The sequence below is a fragment of the Staurois parvus genome, unplaced genomic scaffold (genome assembly GCF_062004578.1).
Source record: "Staurois parvus isolate SC_StPar_1 unplaced genomic scaffold, SC_StPar_1.0 ptg000019l, whole genome shotgun sequence".
Lineage (NCBI taxonomy): Eukaryota > Metazoa > Chordata > Amphibia > Anura > Ranidae > Staurois > Staurois parvus.
In genome coordinates, this window is record NW_028317815.1 from 14,685,090 (window position 1) to 14,705,684 (window position 20,595).

The window sequence follows — 20,595 nt, forward strand, 5'->3', positions numbered from 1 at the left end:
CCTCTTATTTGCTAAAATAGCTACTCTTGAGAGTATGGATATATAGTGCTAATCTGGGGCAAACACAGCTGGAGGTGCAAACGGCTCTGGACCAAAATCAAACTGGGCACATCAATAATAGGAACAAATAAGTTTGAGGGTGGACAGCACCAGTAGGTAAACATTTTGTCTATGCGAGTAACCAGGTGGATCCCAAAAAAAAGAGGGATCATTTTGACACAGGTGGCTAGCTTGGACATGTATTGCAATTTATGGCAACTAAGAATCCCCATTTTAGCAACAGTTTGCTATTTGGACATTAATTTATCCATTTCTAATGCATAGTGTAGACTGGTAACTATAAAGTTGCTATATTGCTGGCTATAAGTGTGTACTTGATGTTCTGTAACCCCTTTTTTTTCCTTATTTTAATTTAGTTATAATTGTAGTTTTAAATAAAATAGCCACTGTGCTATAAAGAGGAGTAATCCATTTTAGAATTAAACATATTTCTTTGTAAACGCTTTTCATTGTATTTTTAAGCTCTTTTAACTTGGATGTAATGACTGTGACTATGACATGTCTGAAGAATGCAATGAAGACGCACAAAAAGGTGGCATGTGTCCAGCTGGTGGCTCTGCGGTTGATGCTACAGATCATGTTTAATGGTGAGTCTTTTGTTTACTGTGTTTTCTCAGATAACTCATGTGCAATAGTACACGAGATGCAGACCAAAATGCAATCTCCCTTCTGAAAGCTCACTTTTGTCTATCATTTTCTAAGCTAGTTTAGCTACTTTTCAAATCAGTACTTGGTACCCATTTATCCTCTTTTTTGCTGACATGTCAAATTGAAAGTAAAGTGGTGTAGGGCACAGATTTCTTCTTAGTTCATAAACCAGTAGTATTGTTGACCAGGAAATTTCCTTTATTTTTCTTAAAGTTGGTGTGAACTCAACATATTATGAAACCTGATTATGATCAGTACATCTGCACCTATTTAAATGATCCACATTTGTATTTTGAGAAAAATGTTGCTTACATACCTGTTTTTTTTAAGCATGAATTGTGCAGGTCATGTGATCGCTTTTGCTTCCTCAGCACATCATGGATCTGCAGGTGGGCATGTCCCTCTTTGCAACTCACAGATCATATGACTGGGAAACTGCAGCATTACAGTGAGGCTGCGGATCAGTTGGCCAGGGAAGCCACTGTCATTCAAGGGAGGGGATGTGGCTACACACTGACTACAGAAAAAACGGGTAAGCTGTGTGCCTACACAGCCTGTCTGTATCTTGGGAACTGGAAGACAAAGGAAGCAAGCTGACCATGCTAGCACGGATTGGCTTCTGTGTTTAGTATGGTCAGTTTACAACAAGGAAGTGGGGAACTTGCAAGATCAACCAGGTAATATAGAAACTTGCAAGGTCAACCAGGAAATGTAAGAAAGGCTAATGAATGCCTTGTACAGGTTCAAATGTTTTTGTTGATTTTAACTAGCTGTTAGTGAAGGTATATTCCCTGTGTCATTTCTTTGCTTTACCTTGTATTGATCATCTCACATGTTCTGGCTGAAGTTTGTGGTGTCGTGGCTGATCGACTTTCCTATGTCCATGTATTCATTCACCAAGCTTGTCCCCATTCACTAAATGCACAGGCAACTACTTGTTCCGAATCACACAGCACCCAGTGAATGCTTCTGTGTTGTATCATAAATGTGGAAGTTCCAATGTTCAAAACTGCATTGTGACTTCTCGGTTATGTAGTTACATAGTTAGTCCATCCAGTTCAACCATAAAAAAAGAAAAAAAAAAAGTTATAATCCTACACCCACAGTTGATCCAGAGGAAGGCGAAAAACTCAGCAAAACATGATTCAATTTGCTCCTGCAGGGGAAAAAAATTCCTTCCTGATCCCCCGAGAGGCAATTGTGTATTCCCTGGATCAACTTTACTTATAATTGTTAGTAACCAGTTATATTGCTCTGCCTGCATGCTAAGTGATCTGCCTGCTTGTTTCTATGAGGTCTAATTACTGTGTAGCTCTCACCTGCACAAACACTAGATTGAGAGCCCCAGGGATTATGGGATTTGTAGTTTCTTCACAGGAAGTGTCAGTTCTTAGACTACAGACAAAGGTTATGCATTAACCTATGCCATGCCTCATGTTCTAACACAAACTGAAACTGCTGACACTGGGATGTGACAATTTACAAATGACATCGTGAAACAACATGATCAATGCATATCTTATGCAGGTCAAAAACAAGGTTCAGGTAGGAAGGGTTATAGTTCTTTTGAATTTTTTTTTTTTGTAATCAGCTGCAGAAACAAGATTTTTTTTATTGGGTAGAAAAAGAGTACCCATGTCTCTTGGTGACCACAGTCACTGGGACAGGAATCGAGTAAAGTATTCCCCGATGGGGGAAAAAAACAGTGAAAATGGATTTCATTCCTTTCTCACCAAAAATTTTGGCTAGAGTTCGATTTTAAATTTTGGGTAGTCAGAAGGATCATCTGGTATGCTACTGTACTATTTGCTATACAGAAAGTATTTGATCAATGATAAATTAGATCAGCAGCAAAGTAATTCCCAGTCCACAACAAAATGCCGCAATGCCGCACACTGTTGATGTACACCGTGGTCATAAAAATCAATTGTATCACCTCTATGATTAAGACCTCACAGGGGTGTAATGTTTTAGAAGGGTGTTCTACCAAGGGTCGAGATCAAGCTGAAGCCATTTGATAGATTTTTATGACTGTGATGTACATTGACAGTGCGTGTTGTTGTGCCATTTTGTTGGGGATTTACTAATGAGCGTGACAAGCCGCCTTTAACCACTTGCCTACCAGGCACTTATACCCCCTTATTTACCAGGCCAATTTTCAGCTTTCAGCGCTGCAGCACTTTGATTGACAATTGCACGGTCATGCAACATTGTACCCATATGAAATTTTGATCATTTTTTTCTCACAAATAGAGCTTTCTTTTGGTGGTATTTAATCGCCGCTGGGCGCTTTACTTTTTGCGCTATAAATAAAAAAGTGCAAAAAATTTGAAAAAAAAAAAAAGTTTCTTTGTTTCTATTATAAAATTTTTCAAACAGGCATTTTTTTCTCCTTCACTGATGTGCGTTGATGAGGCAGCACTGATGGGCACTGATAGGCAGCATTAAAGGGCACTGATAGGCAGTACTAATGAGGTGGCACGGATAGGCGGCACTGATAGGTGACACTGATGATGGGTACTGATAGACGGCACTGACTGGCATCACTGCTGGGCACTGACTGGCGGCACTGACTGGCACAACCCCTGGGCACTGACTGGTGGCACTGACTGGCAGCACTGCTGGGCTGCACTGGTGGGTGGCACTGCTGGGCTGCACTGGTGGGTGGCACTGGTGGGTGGGCACAGGTGGGTGGCACTGGTGGGTGGCACTGGTGGGCACAGGTGGGTGGCACTGCTGGGCACATGTAGGTGGCACTTCTGGGCACAGGTAGGTGGCACTGCAGAGTGGCACAGGTAGGTGGCACTGCAGAGTGGCACAGGTGGGTGCACTGCTGGGCACAGGTGGGTGATCTGCTGGGCACAGGTGGGCGGAGCTAGTGGGCGCACTGCTGGGCACAGGTGGGTGGAACTTGCGGGTGGCACTGCTGGGCACCGATCATCAGGGCACTGATCATTAGTGCCCTGATGATCGGTGCCGATCCCCGCTCTGACAACTGCCGGTTCTCGGCAGTACTTTCCTCACGATCTGACAGCGTGAGGAAAGTGCAGCCGAGAACCAGCACTTGCATTTCCCTCTGATCAGCGTGTCATTGGACACCGCTGATCACGTGGTAAAAGGCCACTGTAATTGGCCTTTTACCACATCACGTGATCAGCTGTGTCCGTAGGACACAGCGATCACGGAGATCGCCGGGTGCGCGCCCCCTGGGGCGCGCAGGAGAGCGCGTTCTGGGGGGACGTCATATGACGTCCACTCAGAACTGGCCGGCCGCAGTGAAGCCGTCATTCAGCTATCTGCGGTCGGCAGGTAGTTAACAAGACCAGCACCTGGCAGCAGGGATTTGAACTGACTTAAGAGACATATTGGGATGTCTGAGCAGTACTTTTTTTTTATAGGGTTTACAAAAGTAATTGATAAGCTATTGTAACAGAACTGTAGGCAGAACAGAGCACACGGAGAAGATGGGGAACACACAAACTTTATTGAAGCAACAAATTGACAGACACTCAATAGGGAAATGGCAGGGAGCGTGATGTGTGCGCAAACCAGGGACTATTCCAGGCACGGGGGGGGGGGGGGATCTTCAGCGACAGGCAGGCAATCTCCCCCCCTCGACTTGGGGCCTCAGCCGAGCTCCCTCCGTGACTGGACAGCGGATTGGAGACTCGGGCAACAGGTGGCAGCCTACCACTGGGCAGGGGCCTTGGGCAACAGACGGCAACCTACCACTGGGCAGGGGCCTCGGGCAACAGACGGCAACCTACCACTGGGCAGGGGCCTCGGGCAACATGTGGCAACTTACCACTGGGCAAGGGCCTCGGGCAACAGACGGCAACCTACCACTGGGCAGGAGACTCGGGCAACAGACGGCAACCTACCACTGGGCAGGAGACTCGGGCAACAGAGGGCAACCTACCACTGGGCAGGGGCCTCGGGCAACAGATGGCAACCTACCACTGGGCAGGGGCCTCGGGCAACATGCGGCAACCTACCACTGGGCAGGGGCTTCGGGCAACAGGCGGCAACCTACCACTGGGCAGGAGACTTGGGCAACAGACGGCAATCTACCACTGGGCAGGAGACTCGGGCAACAGACGGCAACCTACCACTGGGCAGGGGTCTCGGGCAACAGACGGCAACCTACCACTGGGCAGGGGCTTCGAGCAACAGGCGGCAACCTACCACTGGGCAGGGGCCTCAACGGGACTCTAGCTGTGGAGGCTGGCCACAGCACAGCTCCCACCCAGCTTTCTAGGGTCATTGGGTTCACAGGGACTCAACAGGTAGCGATGGCTCAAGCACTCAGGGGCACCACAGGTAGCTATACTCTGGGCATGCCATCAGGACACGGGTGGTCAGTGCACACACAGCGGGGTGGTTCGGAACACGGGTGGTCGGTGCACACATCGGGGACAGTTCAGAACATGGGTGGTCGGTGCACACAACAGGAACAGTTCAGGACACGGGTGGTCAGTGCGCACAACAGGAACAGTTCAGGACACGGGTGGTCAGTGCACACAGCAGGACAGTTCAGGACACGGGTAGTCAGTGCGCACAACAGGAACAGTTCAGGACACGGGTGGTCAGTGCACACAACAGGAACAGTTCAGGACACTCACGGTAAGCAGCTTGCAGACCCTCAGCGGCAGGCGGCTCCAGACAGGGACGACCAGTGGTCAGCGTTCCAGGGACAACCAGCGATCAGCAGACAGCAGCAGCTCCCAGGGCACTCAGCAGCATACAGCCTCCAGGGACACGCAGCCATGGATAGTGTGCAGGGTCCCTCAGCCACAGCTCCCAGGGCACTCAGCAGCAGACAGCCTCCAGGGACACGCAGCCATGGATAGTGTGCAGGGTCCCTCAGCCACAGCTCCCAGGGCACTCAGCAGCAGGCAGGGTGCAAGGGTGCTCAGTAGACAGGCTTACAGACTGGCAGGGTCTCAGCTGTGGGGTCTGACCTTTGAGGAGAAGGCTCATGCAGAGCTGTGGAGACTCCCAACCCTGGGGTATTGTAGAGGGCTAGAGTCCTGACCTTTTGGGGGTCTGCATAGTGCGCAGGGGGGATGGCTGGGGAGGCTCGGTCCCCCTCACCCGAGCCTCCCAACATCTTTCTGGGAGCAGGATGATTCTACCCACATGGCCAGGAACAAAAGGGAAGGCTGCTTCCTGTGTGGGTCTCTTGAAGATCATGTGGGACGCGGCTAGGTTGCCTCGGCAACGGCTGGCCCAGCCCTGTCCATGGAAGCCCCACAGACCTTCTAATGTACAAGGAGGAAGGGAGGGGTGGAGGAATATGGCGGGGGATGGGAGAGGCACTGGCAGTCTGTGACAGCTATACATTCTATAGTTTGTGTATCCCTATAATTTCTCTATACATCCAATTTCCCCATAGCAAAAGGAAATTGGGTGTATACATTTAATTACAAAATTGCTTTTTGTCACTGTGAAAATGATGTATGTGTGTGTGTGGAATACACAGTTGGTTCACAGTTTGGTTGCGTCCAACTAGTGCTGGCTCTGAACTTCTTGCCTTGTTATACCTGAGCCAATGGTGCAGAGATATTGTTATACAGTGGGGCAAAAAAGTATTTAGTCAGCCACCAATTGTGCAAGTTCTCCCACTTAAAAAGATGAGAGAGGCCTGTAATTGGCATCATAGGTAGACCTTAACTATGAGAGACAAAATGAGAAAAAAAATCCAGACAATCACATTGGCTGATTTGGAAAGAATTTATTTGCAAATTATGGTGGAAAATAAGTATTTGGTCACCTACAAACAAGCAAGATTTCTGGCTCTCACAGACCTGTACCTTCTTCTTTAAGAGGCTCCTCTGTCCTGCACTCATTATCTGTATCAATGGCACCTGTTTGAACTTGTTATCAGTATAAAAGACACCTGTCCACAACCTCAAACAGTCACACTCCAAACTCCACTATGGTGAAGACCGAAGAGCTGTCGAAGGACACCAGAAACAAAAATTGTAGACCTGCACCAGGCTGGGAAGACTGAATCTGCAATAGGCAAGCAGCTTGGTGTGAACAAATCAACTGTGGGAGCAATATTTAGAAAATGGAAGACATACAAGACCACTGATAATCTCCCTCGATCTGGGGCTCCACGCAAGATCTCACCCCGTGGGGTCAAAATGATCACAAGAACGGTGAGCAAAAATCCCAGGACCACACAAGGGGACCTAGTGAATGACCTGCAGAGAGCTGGGACCAACGTAACAAAGGCTACCATCAGTAGCACACTAAGCTGCCAGGGACTCAGATCCTGCAGTGCCAGACGTGTCCCCCTGCTTAAGCCAGTACATGTCCGGGCCCGTCTGAAGTTTGCTAGAGAGCATTTAGATGATCCAGAAGAGGATTGGGAGAATGTCATATGGTCAAATGAAACCAAAATAGAACTGGTTGGTAGAAAAACAACTCGTCGTGTTTGGAGGAGAGAGAATGCTGAGTTGCATCCAAAGAACACCATACCTACTGTGAAGCATGGGAGTGGCAACATCATGCTTTGCGGCTGTTTCTCCGCAAAGGGACCAGGACGACTGATCCATGTACAGGACAGAATGAATGGGGCCATGTATTGTGAGATTTTGAGTGCAAACCTCCTTCCATCAGCAAGGGCATTGAAGATGAAACGTGGCTGGGTCTTCCAACATGACAATGATCCCAAACATACCGCCCTGGCAACGAAGGAGTGGCTTCATAAGAAGCATTTCAAGGTCCTGGAGTGGCCTAGCCAGTCTCCAGATCTCAACCCCATAGAAAACCTTTGGATGGAGTTGAAAGTCCGTGTTGCCCAGCGACAGCCCCAAAACATCACTGCTCTAGAGGAGATCTGCATGGAGGAATGGGCCAACATACCAGCAACAGTGTGTGCCAACCTTGTGAAGACTTACAGGAAACGTTTGACCTCTGTCATTGCCAACAAAGGATATATAACAAAGTATTGAGATGAACTTTTCATATTGACCAAATACTTATTTTCCACCATAATTTGCAAATAAATTCTTTCCAAATCAGCCAATGTGATTGTCTGGATTTTGTTTCTCATTTTGTCTCTCATAGTTGAGGTCTACCTATGATGCCAATTACAGGCCTCTCTCATCTTTTTAAGTGGGAGAACTTGCACAATTGGTGGCTGACTAAATACTTTTTTGCCCCACTTTATATTGTTATATCCAAAATTTTCTGTGGAGGATCAGAGAAAAATAGCCTACATCCCAGAAAAGATGTTTGACTTGCTTCATTAAAAATGGTTGCTTTGGGAGAATCTAATTTTTCTAAATTGTTTATTAAGGGATACAGGGTAACGTTATTCTGAAACACTGGGTTTTATAGACATCCTTTTTGCTCAGAGAGACATACAATTTCATTGAGTCTTATTGCTTTTACTGAGATCTATTTTTCTTTTATGAACCTTCTACAGTTGTTGCAGAAAGACTAATTTCTGCAGCTTTATGTATCAGCTGATCATCTACATAGCCACAGAGGCCATATCCAGACCCCACTGTGAGGAAGAAGTTGGCTGACTTGTAATGTGACTTGCAGGCACTGGGCTTTTTTTAGATGCAGAACACTTTACAGGTAAAGTGCCTCAGTGCACCTGTCTGGTGGAACCCTATCCCTAAAGATTCTTTATGGAGTATGCTCACTGGTAGGGTTAAGGCTGCCTGGATGGAACTAATTCCCTTGGATCATGCCTTACACTCTCCAGCTAGTTTATTTTTTGTGGCTGTGTGACATCTTCTGGACCACCGCTGTGGTAAGAGCTTTTACCTTTTTAGGCAACCTAATGTATGTGTAAAGCCCAGCACTCCTAATGTTCTCATACATAATAAATACTAATTATGTATATAAATAGTTTAAACCAGGGGTGTCCAAACGTTTTTCAAAGAGGGCCAGATTGGATGAAGTGAACATGGTGGAGGGCTGAACATTTTTCCGAACATTCTTTGAACCATTACAATTAAATGCAAATAAATTATTTTATGCCAAGTTAATTGCAAATGACATACTTTTCATTTCATAACATTAAGATCAACTGACAGCTGAGTTTTCACAATGTATTGAAAATAAATTAAAAAAAAAAAAAACTTACCTGCACTAATGTGAAGGGTGAAAAAGGTAGCTGGAGCTGAAGTCTCTGCTCGGCAGCCGGGAGGGGAAGAGAAACACACTTCACGCTGGAAGCCCGGCCCTGACGTCACCGCCCTCTGTCGCTCCCAGCGTAGCGCAGTCACGCATGCGCACTGCTCTCAAGCAGAAGGCTGTCTGCCACAGAAGAGAGGGCCGTGTGACAGCCACATTTACACAGACCAGGGAGAACGCGCCGCAGTCAGGCATGCGCACTGCCCTCTGCTCTCAAGCCATAGAAGGGAGGGCCGTGGGAGGGCCACATTACACAGAGCGGGGAGGGCTGTTGGAGGGCCGTATTAAACCGACCCCCGGGCCGTAAATAGCCCGCGGGCCGGACTTTGGACATGCCTGGTTTGGACATGAAATCGTACGTCCGCAATTGAAATGATAAAAATCATAATTTGCAATCACCAAATAGAAGTGCAAAATGTATATCATAACGTGTCCACTCTGTAGTAACTGCTTATCTTCTAGGAAACAGGTGTCAAACAGGATGCCCGTAGGCTGAATCCTGCCCTCCAGGCTTTTTTGTGTGGGCCTTGCACCTCTCCTGCAGGTATCTCCTTGTCTCCATCCCCAACTTTCTCAGCAGTCGGCAGCAGAGAGGAGAATAGAACTCCTTTGCCAAATCATGCACCTCTCAGTGCAGCTGCAGCACCCATTCCTCTCTGCCTCCTCTGGTCTCAGCATTCAGCAGACTCTGGTAACTGACTCCACACCTCCTCTGGCCCTCCTCCAGACCCTGCACTTTCTGCTTTTCAGCTCTGCCCCCAAAGGGGGTGCACGGTGATGTTAAAGCGGAGCTCCACCCAAAAGGGAAGTTCCGCTTTAAGTACTGCTTTCCCGCTCCCCATTAAGGATTGGCACCTTTGGCAGGTGCCCTCCCTCCCTGTAGTCTTTTGGGACACCTGACAGGTCCCAGAAGACTACAGGACCATTCACGAAGAGCAGCGCTACTCGAGCCTGCGCAGTGGGTACCTGGCTGTGAAGCTGCAAGCTATCACAGCTGGGTGCCCACACTGAAGATGCCGCCATCCTGGAATAAAGCCATTTCCAGTCTTAAAAAGACTCTTGACTGTTTCTGTGGTGGACATACCTACGTATGTTTAAAGATCTATAGATAAAAGGCTTAATGCTTTTTCCAAGGCCTTACTCTTCCTCACAGGCCCTGTCCTACAACCATTATGACCATGTCTACCTGCCAGACCTTGAGCATCTTTTACAAGGATATGTCCTAGGGATCATGGTTCTATCCCAATGGATTCTTTAGTTCTCCCAACAACTGAAGTTTATGCCTGTGGCCTTACACTACTACATAAACAAGCTGTCGGACATGATATGCTTAATTTAAAAAATGGAGCTCCTGTTGATGCACATGCGGAGGATCCTTTGGTCTGCAGAGCATCAGTGGAAGATATGTTTATTGCATATGCCCTTCCACTATTTGACTCCCTCAGACCTCCCTCATGAAGACTGTTTCTGATTGTTAGGTCAGAGACATTCACACCAGTGGCCTGCTGGAGGTCCTTTTGTAGGACTCTGGCAGTGTTCATCCTTGCACAAAGGAGCAGATACCTGTCCTGCTAATGGGTTAAGGACCTTCTACGGCCCTATCCAGCTCTCCTAAAGTAATTGCCTGTCTTTTGGAATCTCCTCCATGCTCTTGAGACTGTACTGGGAGACACAACAAACCATCTGGCAATGATACGTATTTATGTGCCATCCTGGAAAGAGTTGGACTACCTGTGCAACCTCCTGTAGGGTCCAGGTATCGCCTCATGCTACCAATAGTGACACGGAACCTAGCCAAATGCAAAACTAGTGAAAAACAGTTAGAAAGATGAGTAGGGAAAAAAATGTCAGTGGCCTCCACGGACACAGCTGATTGCATGACTAGGTAAAAGGCCAATCACAGTGGCTTATTACCACATGATCAGCTGTGTCCAATGACACAGCTGATCACAAAGTAAATACAATTGCCAGTTATCGGCAGTACTTTCCTCACGCTGTCACAGCTTGAGGAAAGTACTGCCGATAACAGGCAAATGTCACAGAACATAGCGTAAAAAAACATAGCGTAAAAACATAGCGTAAGAACATAGCGTAAAAAATAAAAACCCCAGTGGCGAATAAATGCCACCAAAAGAAAACTCTATTTGAAAAAATGATAAAAAGTTCATATGGGTACAGTGTTGCATGACTGCGCAATTGTCATTTAAAGTGCAACAGCTGAAAATTGGCCTGGGCAGGAAGGGGTTACTACTATGTAGTGGGTGGCTGGCAGGGGTCACAACGTGGGGACGCTGGCAGGGAACAAGAGCACCCTTCCTTTCTTCCCGGTTGGCCTGCTGCTGTAGAGGAATGGTGCGGGATATCAGGAGCAGCAGCAGCTGCTTCTCCCCCCCCTCCTGGCAGTAGTAAGGCAACAATTGAGAGGTGGACAAAAGCATCATAGGATATGCAGTCCCAAGGACAGGTGGCTTCGTTTGCTCCTAAATAGAGCATGGACTACAGCCCCAGCATGCCCTCCTGAAACAAGGGGGATGAAAGAGTGGGGAGAGACTGTGTTGGGGGACACCAAGCAAGAGAGCCATGCTGCCCAGCACCATGAGAGAGACACTGAGCTACTGCAGGGGTACAGACGTGTTGCACTTATGGACCAGAGTTGCCATGGGCAACTCAGAGTGAGTAGATATCCAGTCGGAGGGATCATTGCTGCAGTTTCGCTGGGTCTGAAGAGAGGGCCTTGCACTCATTACTTGGAACCACTGATAATTGACTGAGCCATTAGGAACTGCCTAACCTGCTATCCTATAACCCTAATACTGCCTACAGACTTTGACGGCCGCAACTCACACAGAGTTCCAACATTTAGCCGACAGGGACTTAGGACTAAAGACTGCCCCAAGGCCCTAGCCTATTTGCTAGTTAAAGTGATACCATACTCTTGTCCATTCATTAGAGTGTACTCAAAACCAATATACAGGTGAAACTCGAAAAATTAAAATATCGTGCAAAAGTTCATTTATTTCAGTAATGCAACTTAAAAGGTGAAACTAATATATGAGATAGACTCATTACATGCAAAGCAAGATAGTTCAAGCTGTGATTTGTCATAATTGTGATGATTATGGCTTCCAGCTCATGAAAACCCCAAATCCACAATCTCAGAAAATTAGAATATTACATGAAATCAATAAAACAAGGATTGTACATAGAACAATATCGGATCTCTGAAAAGTATAAGCATGCCTATGTACTCAGTACTCCTTTTGGGGCCCTTTTGCAGCAATTACTGCCTCAATGTGGCGTGGCATGGAAGCTATCAGCCTGTGGCACTGCTGAGGTGTTATGGAAGACCAGGATGCTTCAATAGCGGCCTTCAGCTCTTCTGCATTGTTCGGCCTCTCATCTTTCGCTTGGCAATGCTCTATAGATTCTCTAATTTTCTGAGATTGTGGATTTGGGGTTTTCATGAGCGGTAAGCCATAAAATCACAATTATGACAAATCATGGCTTGAACTATCTTGCTTTGCATGTAATGAGTCTATGTCATGGGTAGTGGAGGGCAGAGAGACATGTGAGCTAGCTGCGGGGTTGGAGCAATAAACTAGTGTCTACGGTATCACGCTATGTGGTGTCCCTTATTGGGCTCTCTTTACTGAGAGCCCACACTTGCAGAACCTGTTATAAGGGACCCCAGACGGTGATACGCTGTAAAGTCCCTGGAGTACCCCACTCTAGACGAGACTGGATGATGTGTGATCCTGACCCTATCCTCTCAGCAGTTGACCACTACCTTGCCTGATGAGACAGGCTAATCTCATATGTGCATTTTTGACGCACTTCTGGTGAGTGCGCATTTCATTTATCCTATATCCACCGTATGGTACACTGGATTTACTCGCCTCGCACTTATTAGGATCTATAGGATCCCCACGTGGGCTCTTCACTATTACCTTTGGACATTTTAGTCACCTGTTTCACTGTAGGGTGATATATGATTTTGCACTTGATTCTATAGTAGTAATTACTATATGTTCATTTATTATGCTGTTTTAATATTACTATGCTCAGTTCTTTATGTATATTTAGTGCTGCACCCTTTTGTATGTATAGTGTTTGGAAGGTTTGTTTTTGGTTGCCTTTTTGGTGTTCCAGCAGCTATTTTTGGAAATTTCAGATAGCGCTCGCTTACCATCTCTTTGCACTATGTCATATATTAGTTTCACCTTTTAAGTTGCTTTACTGAAATAAATGAACTTTTGCACGATATTCTAATTTTTCGAGTTTCACCTGTAGAGCTGCTATCATTCTAAGCATGTTTAACGTTTGGTTGTATTGTTTGTTGCTGACTCACTAATTTACATATTGATATTGATTCTGGTTAGTGATAGATATTATTTATATATATATATATATATATATATATATATATATATCCTATCTATCTATCTAAGAGAGAGATTTACATGGGTACAGTGTCACTGTTAAGCGGACTGTGCACCAACTTGCCTGCTGTGCGTCCAATCTTGTTCCAACAGCCATTTAAGCTAATCCGTATTAATAGGATAAATATGTTTTCCACTAAATGGGTATTTTTTTTTGGCAGTACCCCACAGCCAGGCGGAATGTATTTTACACTTGTGTTGTCCCCAGGTCCTTGCAAGAGACACCCTGCTTCCTAATTTACTGTCGCAAGCTGGATAAACAATCTGATCACTAGAGCTTACACTCTCAAATATAAATTATTATTATACAGTATTTATAAAGCGCCAATAGTTCGCTCAGCGCTGTACATTACAGAGGGGGACAGAACATGTGACAGAACAATACCAATACAATGCAAAACATGAGGGGATTGAGGGCCCTGCTCTTTCAAGCTTACAATCTACGAGAATCTGTGTTTTTACGTGCCTCTGTAGCCCCATCTCGCTCTCTGTCCCTACTTTTTCAAATCTCTACCAGGTGGATGTCTGATCTTTTGCAGATGCAGCTTTCGCCAGCAAGTTTCTTACAGACGCAATCTGAAGTCAGGTCCTTTTGACCCATGTTATTGGTTAAGCCTTTTGGCACTGTTCTGTTTGCCTACAACACTCTTTATGAATTGCCCTGATTGTTTATGGCTAGGAAATTGATTGCAATGTGTGCAGAATGTCTTGGGGTAGTTTAATGTTTGTAATGTTTTAAATTTGTAATGTAATGTTGCGGTTTTCTGCTACTTATGAGCATATGGTCTCATGTACACAGGATGTTTTTACTGCCGCTTTTAGCGGCGTCAGGCTTTTTTTTTTTTCTGCTTCTAAACGCCCCATGTTAGCCTGTGTGTCCATGCACACATAGATTTTAGCAGCATTTAGTGGCTGGAGAGGAAAAAAAAACCCATTGCCAATGCATCCAGGAGCAGTAGTGTTTTGGCAGAAACAATATTTGACATTTAGTACTTGAGCTGTAATTCATTTCAGTTGCCAGAATAAATGTATTATTCTGGCAAATTAAATGAATTACCATCCAAGCGCTTGATGCCTGTAAATGCGCCTAAACGCTTGCAAAAATGTTAGACACTTTTGCAAGTGTTAGGCGTTTTTTCTGAAAAAACACTGCTGCCAGTAGGAAAAGGCTTCTAGGAGAGTTTTCAAAATGTCTTGTGGGCATGAGGCCCCATATATACTAGCAATTGGAAAGTTTGCTATAGGCCCCTTATAGTACTACAAGTGATCTACAGCTTGATAAAGGAATATGCAATTTAACAAGAGTATATACAACTATGTGTATGAGAGTATATTTTTTTTAAGCATTTAATAAATAGTTGATTATTCTATTTCAGACAACATGTTTGATGTACCAAATGATGCAGTGAATGCAGAAGAAACTGCTTGTATGAATCTCCCAGTTAAAGTGATAAAGAACCAGTGTCTACTAGAAGGAACACATAAGTTAATTTTAGAAGCCCTGAACAAAGTATGTTTGAAAAATGTGTAGCTCTTAATTCTTTTCTAATCGTATCCATTTACCCGTTGGTAATTAACCCAAGCTGGTACTTTTTAAGTTTTTTTTTTTTTTAAAGATTCTTGCTGCTTTTATTAATGTGTTACTTTACCAACCATCTCACGTATATTTATTGATCTGTTGCTGAGCTTCTGCTCATTCAAAGTAGGAGACATAAGCAGCATGCTCATGGACCTGTGTTTTGTGGTAAGAGGCCTCAAAGTACTCTAGATGGCTGAAGGACGATAATGAAAGGTTACAGCCCCAAAAGTGTGCAAATTCAGTATGCTATGTGAAGAATGCATTTAAAATAGTAAAAAGATTTAAAGGATAAGTTCCCCTATGGGAACATGTTACACCCGTTTTTAGGGTGTAACATGTTCCCAATGCTACAGCTGCTGCCTGTTGCCCCCTCCCCATTCTCCCTGTGACAGACATACGGGGAGAAGTTCCCTGTACTAGCTGTCACTTTTTAAAAATAACACAGCTGTGCAGGGCTATGCCCATGTGGCCACGTCATTCATTCACATTGTTCTGTAAATGAATGAACTACAGGTCCTTCAGATCTCTATGGATTACCACGGGGTTGTGGAGCCCGTGGTGGTTCATTGATTCTTCCTGTCAGGCAACCCGTACGGGCAAGCAGATATACTGACAGGTTTGCAGGAGACCTGCATGGAACCAGCGATCTGCTGATTACTGGTGCAGTGGTTTACAGGCTCCTGCAACCAAAAATAATAAACTAAACAATTTTTTTTTACCTGCTAAAAATGTGCATTCATTATTTTTGGTCAAAATATGAACGTATCCTTTAATATCAGCTCACTTGTAAGATAGGTAATACTGCATTTTGGAGCACTGAAAGGGCACTTGTGTAGTTTTGCTTATACTAAAATGTTACTGGCAGCCTAAACTGGCTTTTGCTTGACAAGTCAATGGATAATATAAAGGTGAATAACCCCCACGATACACCCCACTATAACAAAAAACATAAACTTCTGCTGCTAGCACCAATTACATCTTCCCTCATACATGAAAAACCAAACCGACACAACAGATAATGCACTATTGCAAACAAAAATATACACCAAAACCTCAATTTACCTGTGTGAACACAAGTTAAAGTGTTGTTTGACCTTAACATTATTGTGGGTCATATATAAGGGGTGGGAGCATTGTGAGCATGGACTTGGCACGTGTGAGTGCAGTGTTTTTCACAGCACTGGAGTTGTGGGCACCCTATTTGTGAAGAGGAAGTTTATTTCACTTTAATATTTCACAGTAAATGAGTCACATAGACATTGCACTATATGACTGTGTAACATTCTATCACATGCATGTGGTTTCTGATTTGATGGTAAACCGTAAGTTATTTATTTTATATATTTTTTTTTTTAGTATAGCATCATTACCTATGGTGTAAATTTGAGGTATTTGTGTATATTTGTGGGTTTTGTAATAGCAGTGCAATAGCTGTTAAGTTTGATTTCAAATCTATGTATAGAGCCGGCCATACACGAGTCGAATTTCCGAAAGAACTTTCTTTCGAAAATCTTTTCTAAGAATTTTCGTCCTAATTTTGGACCATTAGTGGGCCGCAGTAAAGGACGATTTTTGAACAATCATTGAATTTGAGTGATTGGGCACTTTGGAAATTTTTGAAAAACAAATGAATTTCTAATTAATAATGGGAGAATCATGCGAGAAATATAATTGAAAAAGAAATCAGCATGAGCTGTGACCTGGAAAGAAAAGAAAATTCTTGACCATGAAAATTCTGTTCTGTAGCAACACAAGGTGAAATGAAAGGCTTGTTTGGTCGAATTTCAAAATCACTGGTGGCACCATCAGATTACAAAATGCACAAACTTTCCGATTTTCTAAAGAAAAGTTGTTTGGAATTACCTTCCAAGTTTTGTTGTCAAAGCTTAACTGAACAAGCTGGAGTTAAGCCGGCCATACATGGGTCAAAAATAATTTTTGTTCGAATTTTGCACCATTAGTGGGCCACATTAACGGACGATTTTTAAGCGACCATTGAATTTGAGTATTTGGGCATGTTGGAAATTTTTTGAAAAACTAATAAATTTCTAATTGGTGATGGAAGAATCGTGCGAGAAATATAATTGAAAAGAAATGAACATGAGCTGTGACCTGGAAAGAAGAGAAAATTCTTGGCTACGAAAATTCTTTTCCGTACAAACATGAGGTAAAATTTAAAGGCTTGGTTGGTTGAATTTCAAAATCAATGCTGGCTCTATCGGATTACAGAACACACAAATTTCTGAAGCGTTCAGATTTCGACCCATGTATGGTCTGCATTAGGAGCTGATTGGCTACCATGCATAGCTGCACCGGATTTTGCATTCTCCAGTTTTAGTAAATCAACTCCTTTTGTGTATGGTTAATTGTTAGGTGGGTAAAAAAAAAAAAAAAAAAAGATGAATCATGGATTTATCTTTGTAATCTACATGCCCTGTAAAGCTACTGTCATGCTGAGGAGTTTTTGAAGTGCTTTTGCGTTAACAAAAAAAAAAACAAAAAATGTGCCGTTGCGCCTCTGTTGTGGTGTAAAAGCAGCATCATTGGAGCATGTTTGTTCATTTAAAAAAAACACCCCAAAAATGTCTTCCCATTGAAATCAATGAAAAACGCCTCTGAGAAGCCTTGTTTGTGCAGTTTTTGAGTCACATGTCCTTTAAAAAGCGCTCAGTGTGGTAAAAACACGGCAAAAACGCATATGCATTTGCTGTGTTTTTGTGGCAGATCAGTGTAAAAGCAGCCTTAGCTGGCTACACACACAACACTATAATGTAATGAATGAGTTACTAATCCTATGGTTGTATACTCAAACCTGTTAGACTGCAGTCTGCCCCTCTCTCCCCATTGACAATAGCAGACCCCCCCCTTCCTATCAACAAAGCTTGACAATTTGATTTATACAGAAGATAGCTCTGTTTCCTGCTAGATCTGTGGTTTATATCATGTTGGGGCATTTAGCCATGTTTTTTCTAATAATAATAATACATAGAAATGTTCTTTTAGAGCAAGGGTGTCAAACTCCATTTCATTGCGGGCCGTGTAAGCATTATGGTTGCCCTCAAAGGGCCGGTTGTATCTGTAAGACTAGTAAAAGTAAACTAGTTACTAGTATGTAAAAAGCACCCCCCCCCCCTTACATCAGATGTCATGAATTCCACACCCTCCCTAACATCACCGTGCACTTTGGGGGCAGAGCTGGAAAGCAGAAAGTGCAGGGTCTGGAGGAGGACCAGAGTTGGAGTGGAGTCAGTTACCAGAGTCTGCTGAATGCTGAGACCAGGGGAGGCAGATATTTGGCAGAGGGTTCTATTCTTCTCTCTGCTGCCAACTGCTGAGACAAGGTGGGGGCAGAGACAAGGAGGTACCTGCAAGAGAGGTGCAAGGGCCACATGAAATGGCCTTGAGGGCTGGATTAGTCTATGAGCCTTATGTTTGCCACCTGTGTTTTAGAGCTTTCCTACTTGATGTAATTTAATGCTGTCCATGTACATAGCAGTTTTCAAGCAATTTTTACCACCTTCAACTTGCTTAAATACAAGCAGCCAAACAAATCAAATTAACCTCTGTTCAAGTTTTCGTGGAAACCATGTAAATTATTGGTGGTGGTTTATTAACAAAAGCTGGATAAAACATTTGAAATTGCTTCAAAATTTCTGTGTAAGGGCTTAAGGGTTAAAGAGATTCATGATGGATCTTTTACCACCCTTTTCAGAGGGTGGTATATGGGTGGGTGGCATTCATGCAGGAGTTGATAATTGCCCCCCGACTCGTGTTTATTTTTTGTTGCTTTTTCTTGCCTGTTAGGCTGTAATGCAAGAATTTTGGTGCCGAATTCCCACTGCCTGGCCAGTGTGAAAGAGCCCTATAAGCCATTGTTAAACCACCTCAGAATGGTTTTTTTTTTTTTTTTTTTTACTCCGATGTTTACCAGATGTCACAACATTGTTTTTATTCGTTTTGGGGTAGAAGCTCTTTTTATTTATACAGTGAACTGTAATGTATAAATCGCTTTTTGACTGAATGCAAAGTTATATTTTTTATATATTTCATTTTCAGTTTATTGGCAATCCTGCTATACAGGAATGTGGTTTTAAGGTTCTGAGTTGCCTGTCAGAATGCTCCAGAGCACTGGAATTGCTTTCAGAGCAGGGAGCTATTGATACCATTTTACATACCATACAGATGTACCCAGGAAACCAAGGTAATTCCTAGAATACTAATAGTTATAAAATGACAAAAGTGTATTTTTTTTAATTTTAATTGTGCATTAAAAGGGACAAAAAATGAAGTATTTAGATACATTGTATTATGCTGCTGCCTTCAGAAGATGGGACAATGGCAAACAAAGCTGTAAGGTCAGCTCAGTATAACCCCTCCCATTCCCAGCAAGCTTTAGTTATCTTAATTGTAAAGTACGGGACACTGTGATTGGACACTAGCAAGGTTTTGAACAGTGCGTTAAGTTAGTCACAAGGTACTATACAGGTCCAGGGCCCTGATCTATCACAATGGAATCCAGTCCCTTAAGACCACTTTAGAGGTATGCCCACTGTGATGTGTGAAGTGTTGTAGACAAGTAAGACAGGGGTCACCCTGTATTTCTGACAGTTACTGTGTAAAAAGGAGCTATGTTTGGAATGTATTCACTCCACAGTGCAAACTTTTAAAACTTGGCACTAATATTCAACCACTCAGAGCTTAGTCTCATGTGGATGACCAGGTGATATGTCACACCAATGGTGACACACTTTACAATGTTACTAAATCCACCACAGTAAAATCGGTCTGTATATGCAGTAAAGCATGCTTGCTGTTATACTCACTGTGGAACCTAAGGGGTTAATCCTCTGCATTGAGTAAAGAGGATGTTTGATCTGTCTTTTCTGATCCTCTCCTTCTACTGTGCCCAATCCATTTGCTAATAGAACAGAGCCTTGGGGGCAAGCTGCACATTCTCAGTTTGGTGTGTATTACTATAGTTTTTCTTTTCTTGGGAGAGTGCATGTGATTACCACAGGGCCAATCAGCTCTGTCCAGACAGAGGGTCAGGGGTTATGCAGCCTCATAGGACAATCATGGGAGAATGAAAACTCCTACAAGCTTTAACCAGTGCTCTGCTGGACACTGATAGAAGTCACAAGACTGTTCTAACTAGTGATGAGAAAAGGTATTTAGCAGTTTATATTTCCTAAAATTATTTCTTTGATCTGTGTACTGTGGGAGACCAGTATAGTCCCAATCATTCGCAAATGGAAGAAACACAAAACAACTGTCGGTCTCCCTAGGTTTGGTGCACCATGCAAAATCTCACCTCGTGGAGTGTCAATGGTTATGAGAACAGTGAGGAATCATCCCAGAACTACACGTGAGGATCTTTGTCAATGATCTCCAGGCAGCTGGGACCACAATCACCAAGAAAACAATTGGTAGCACACTATGCCGACAAGGATTGAAATCCTGCAATGCCCACAAGGTCCCTCTGCTCAAGAAAGCACATGTCCAGGCTTGTCTGAAGTTTGCCACTGAACATATGAATGATGCAGAGGAGAACTGGTTGAAAGTGTTGTGGTCAGATGAGACCAAAATCGAGCTCTTTGGCATCAACTCAACTCGCCGTGTTTGGTGAAGGAGGAGGAATGCTGCCTATGATCCCAAGAATACCATCCCAACTGTCAAACATGGTGGTGGAAACATTCTGCTTTGGGGGTG

At 44.0% G+C, this 20,595-nt stretch overlaps 1 protein-coding gene across 6 annotated transcripts in view; it reads left to right on the forward strand.

The window, feature by feature from the left end:
• LRRK2 (leucine rich repeat kinase 2) overlaps positions 1–20,595 on the forward strand; it is a 362,321-nt gene that overhangs the window by 97,791 nt on the left and 243,935 nt on the right. For all 6 annotated transcript variants that reach the window (XM_089685047.1, XM_089685063.1, XM_089685038.1 and 3 more), the window contains 3 exons: positions 523–647; positions 14,684–14,817; positions 18,943–19,087. In XM_089685047.1, the coding sequence (XP_089541173.1) occupies positions 523–647; positions 14,684–14,817; positions 18,943–19,087 (404 nt within the window). The remainder of the gene's footprint in view (positions 1–522; positions 648–14,683; positions 14,818–18,942; positions 19,088–20,595) is intronic.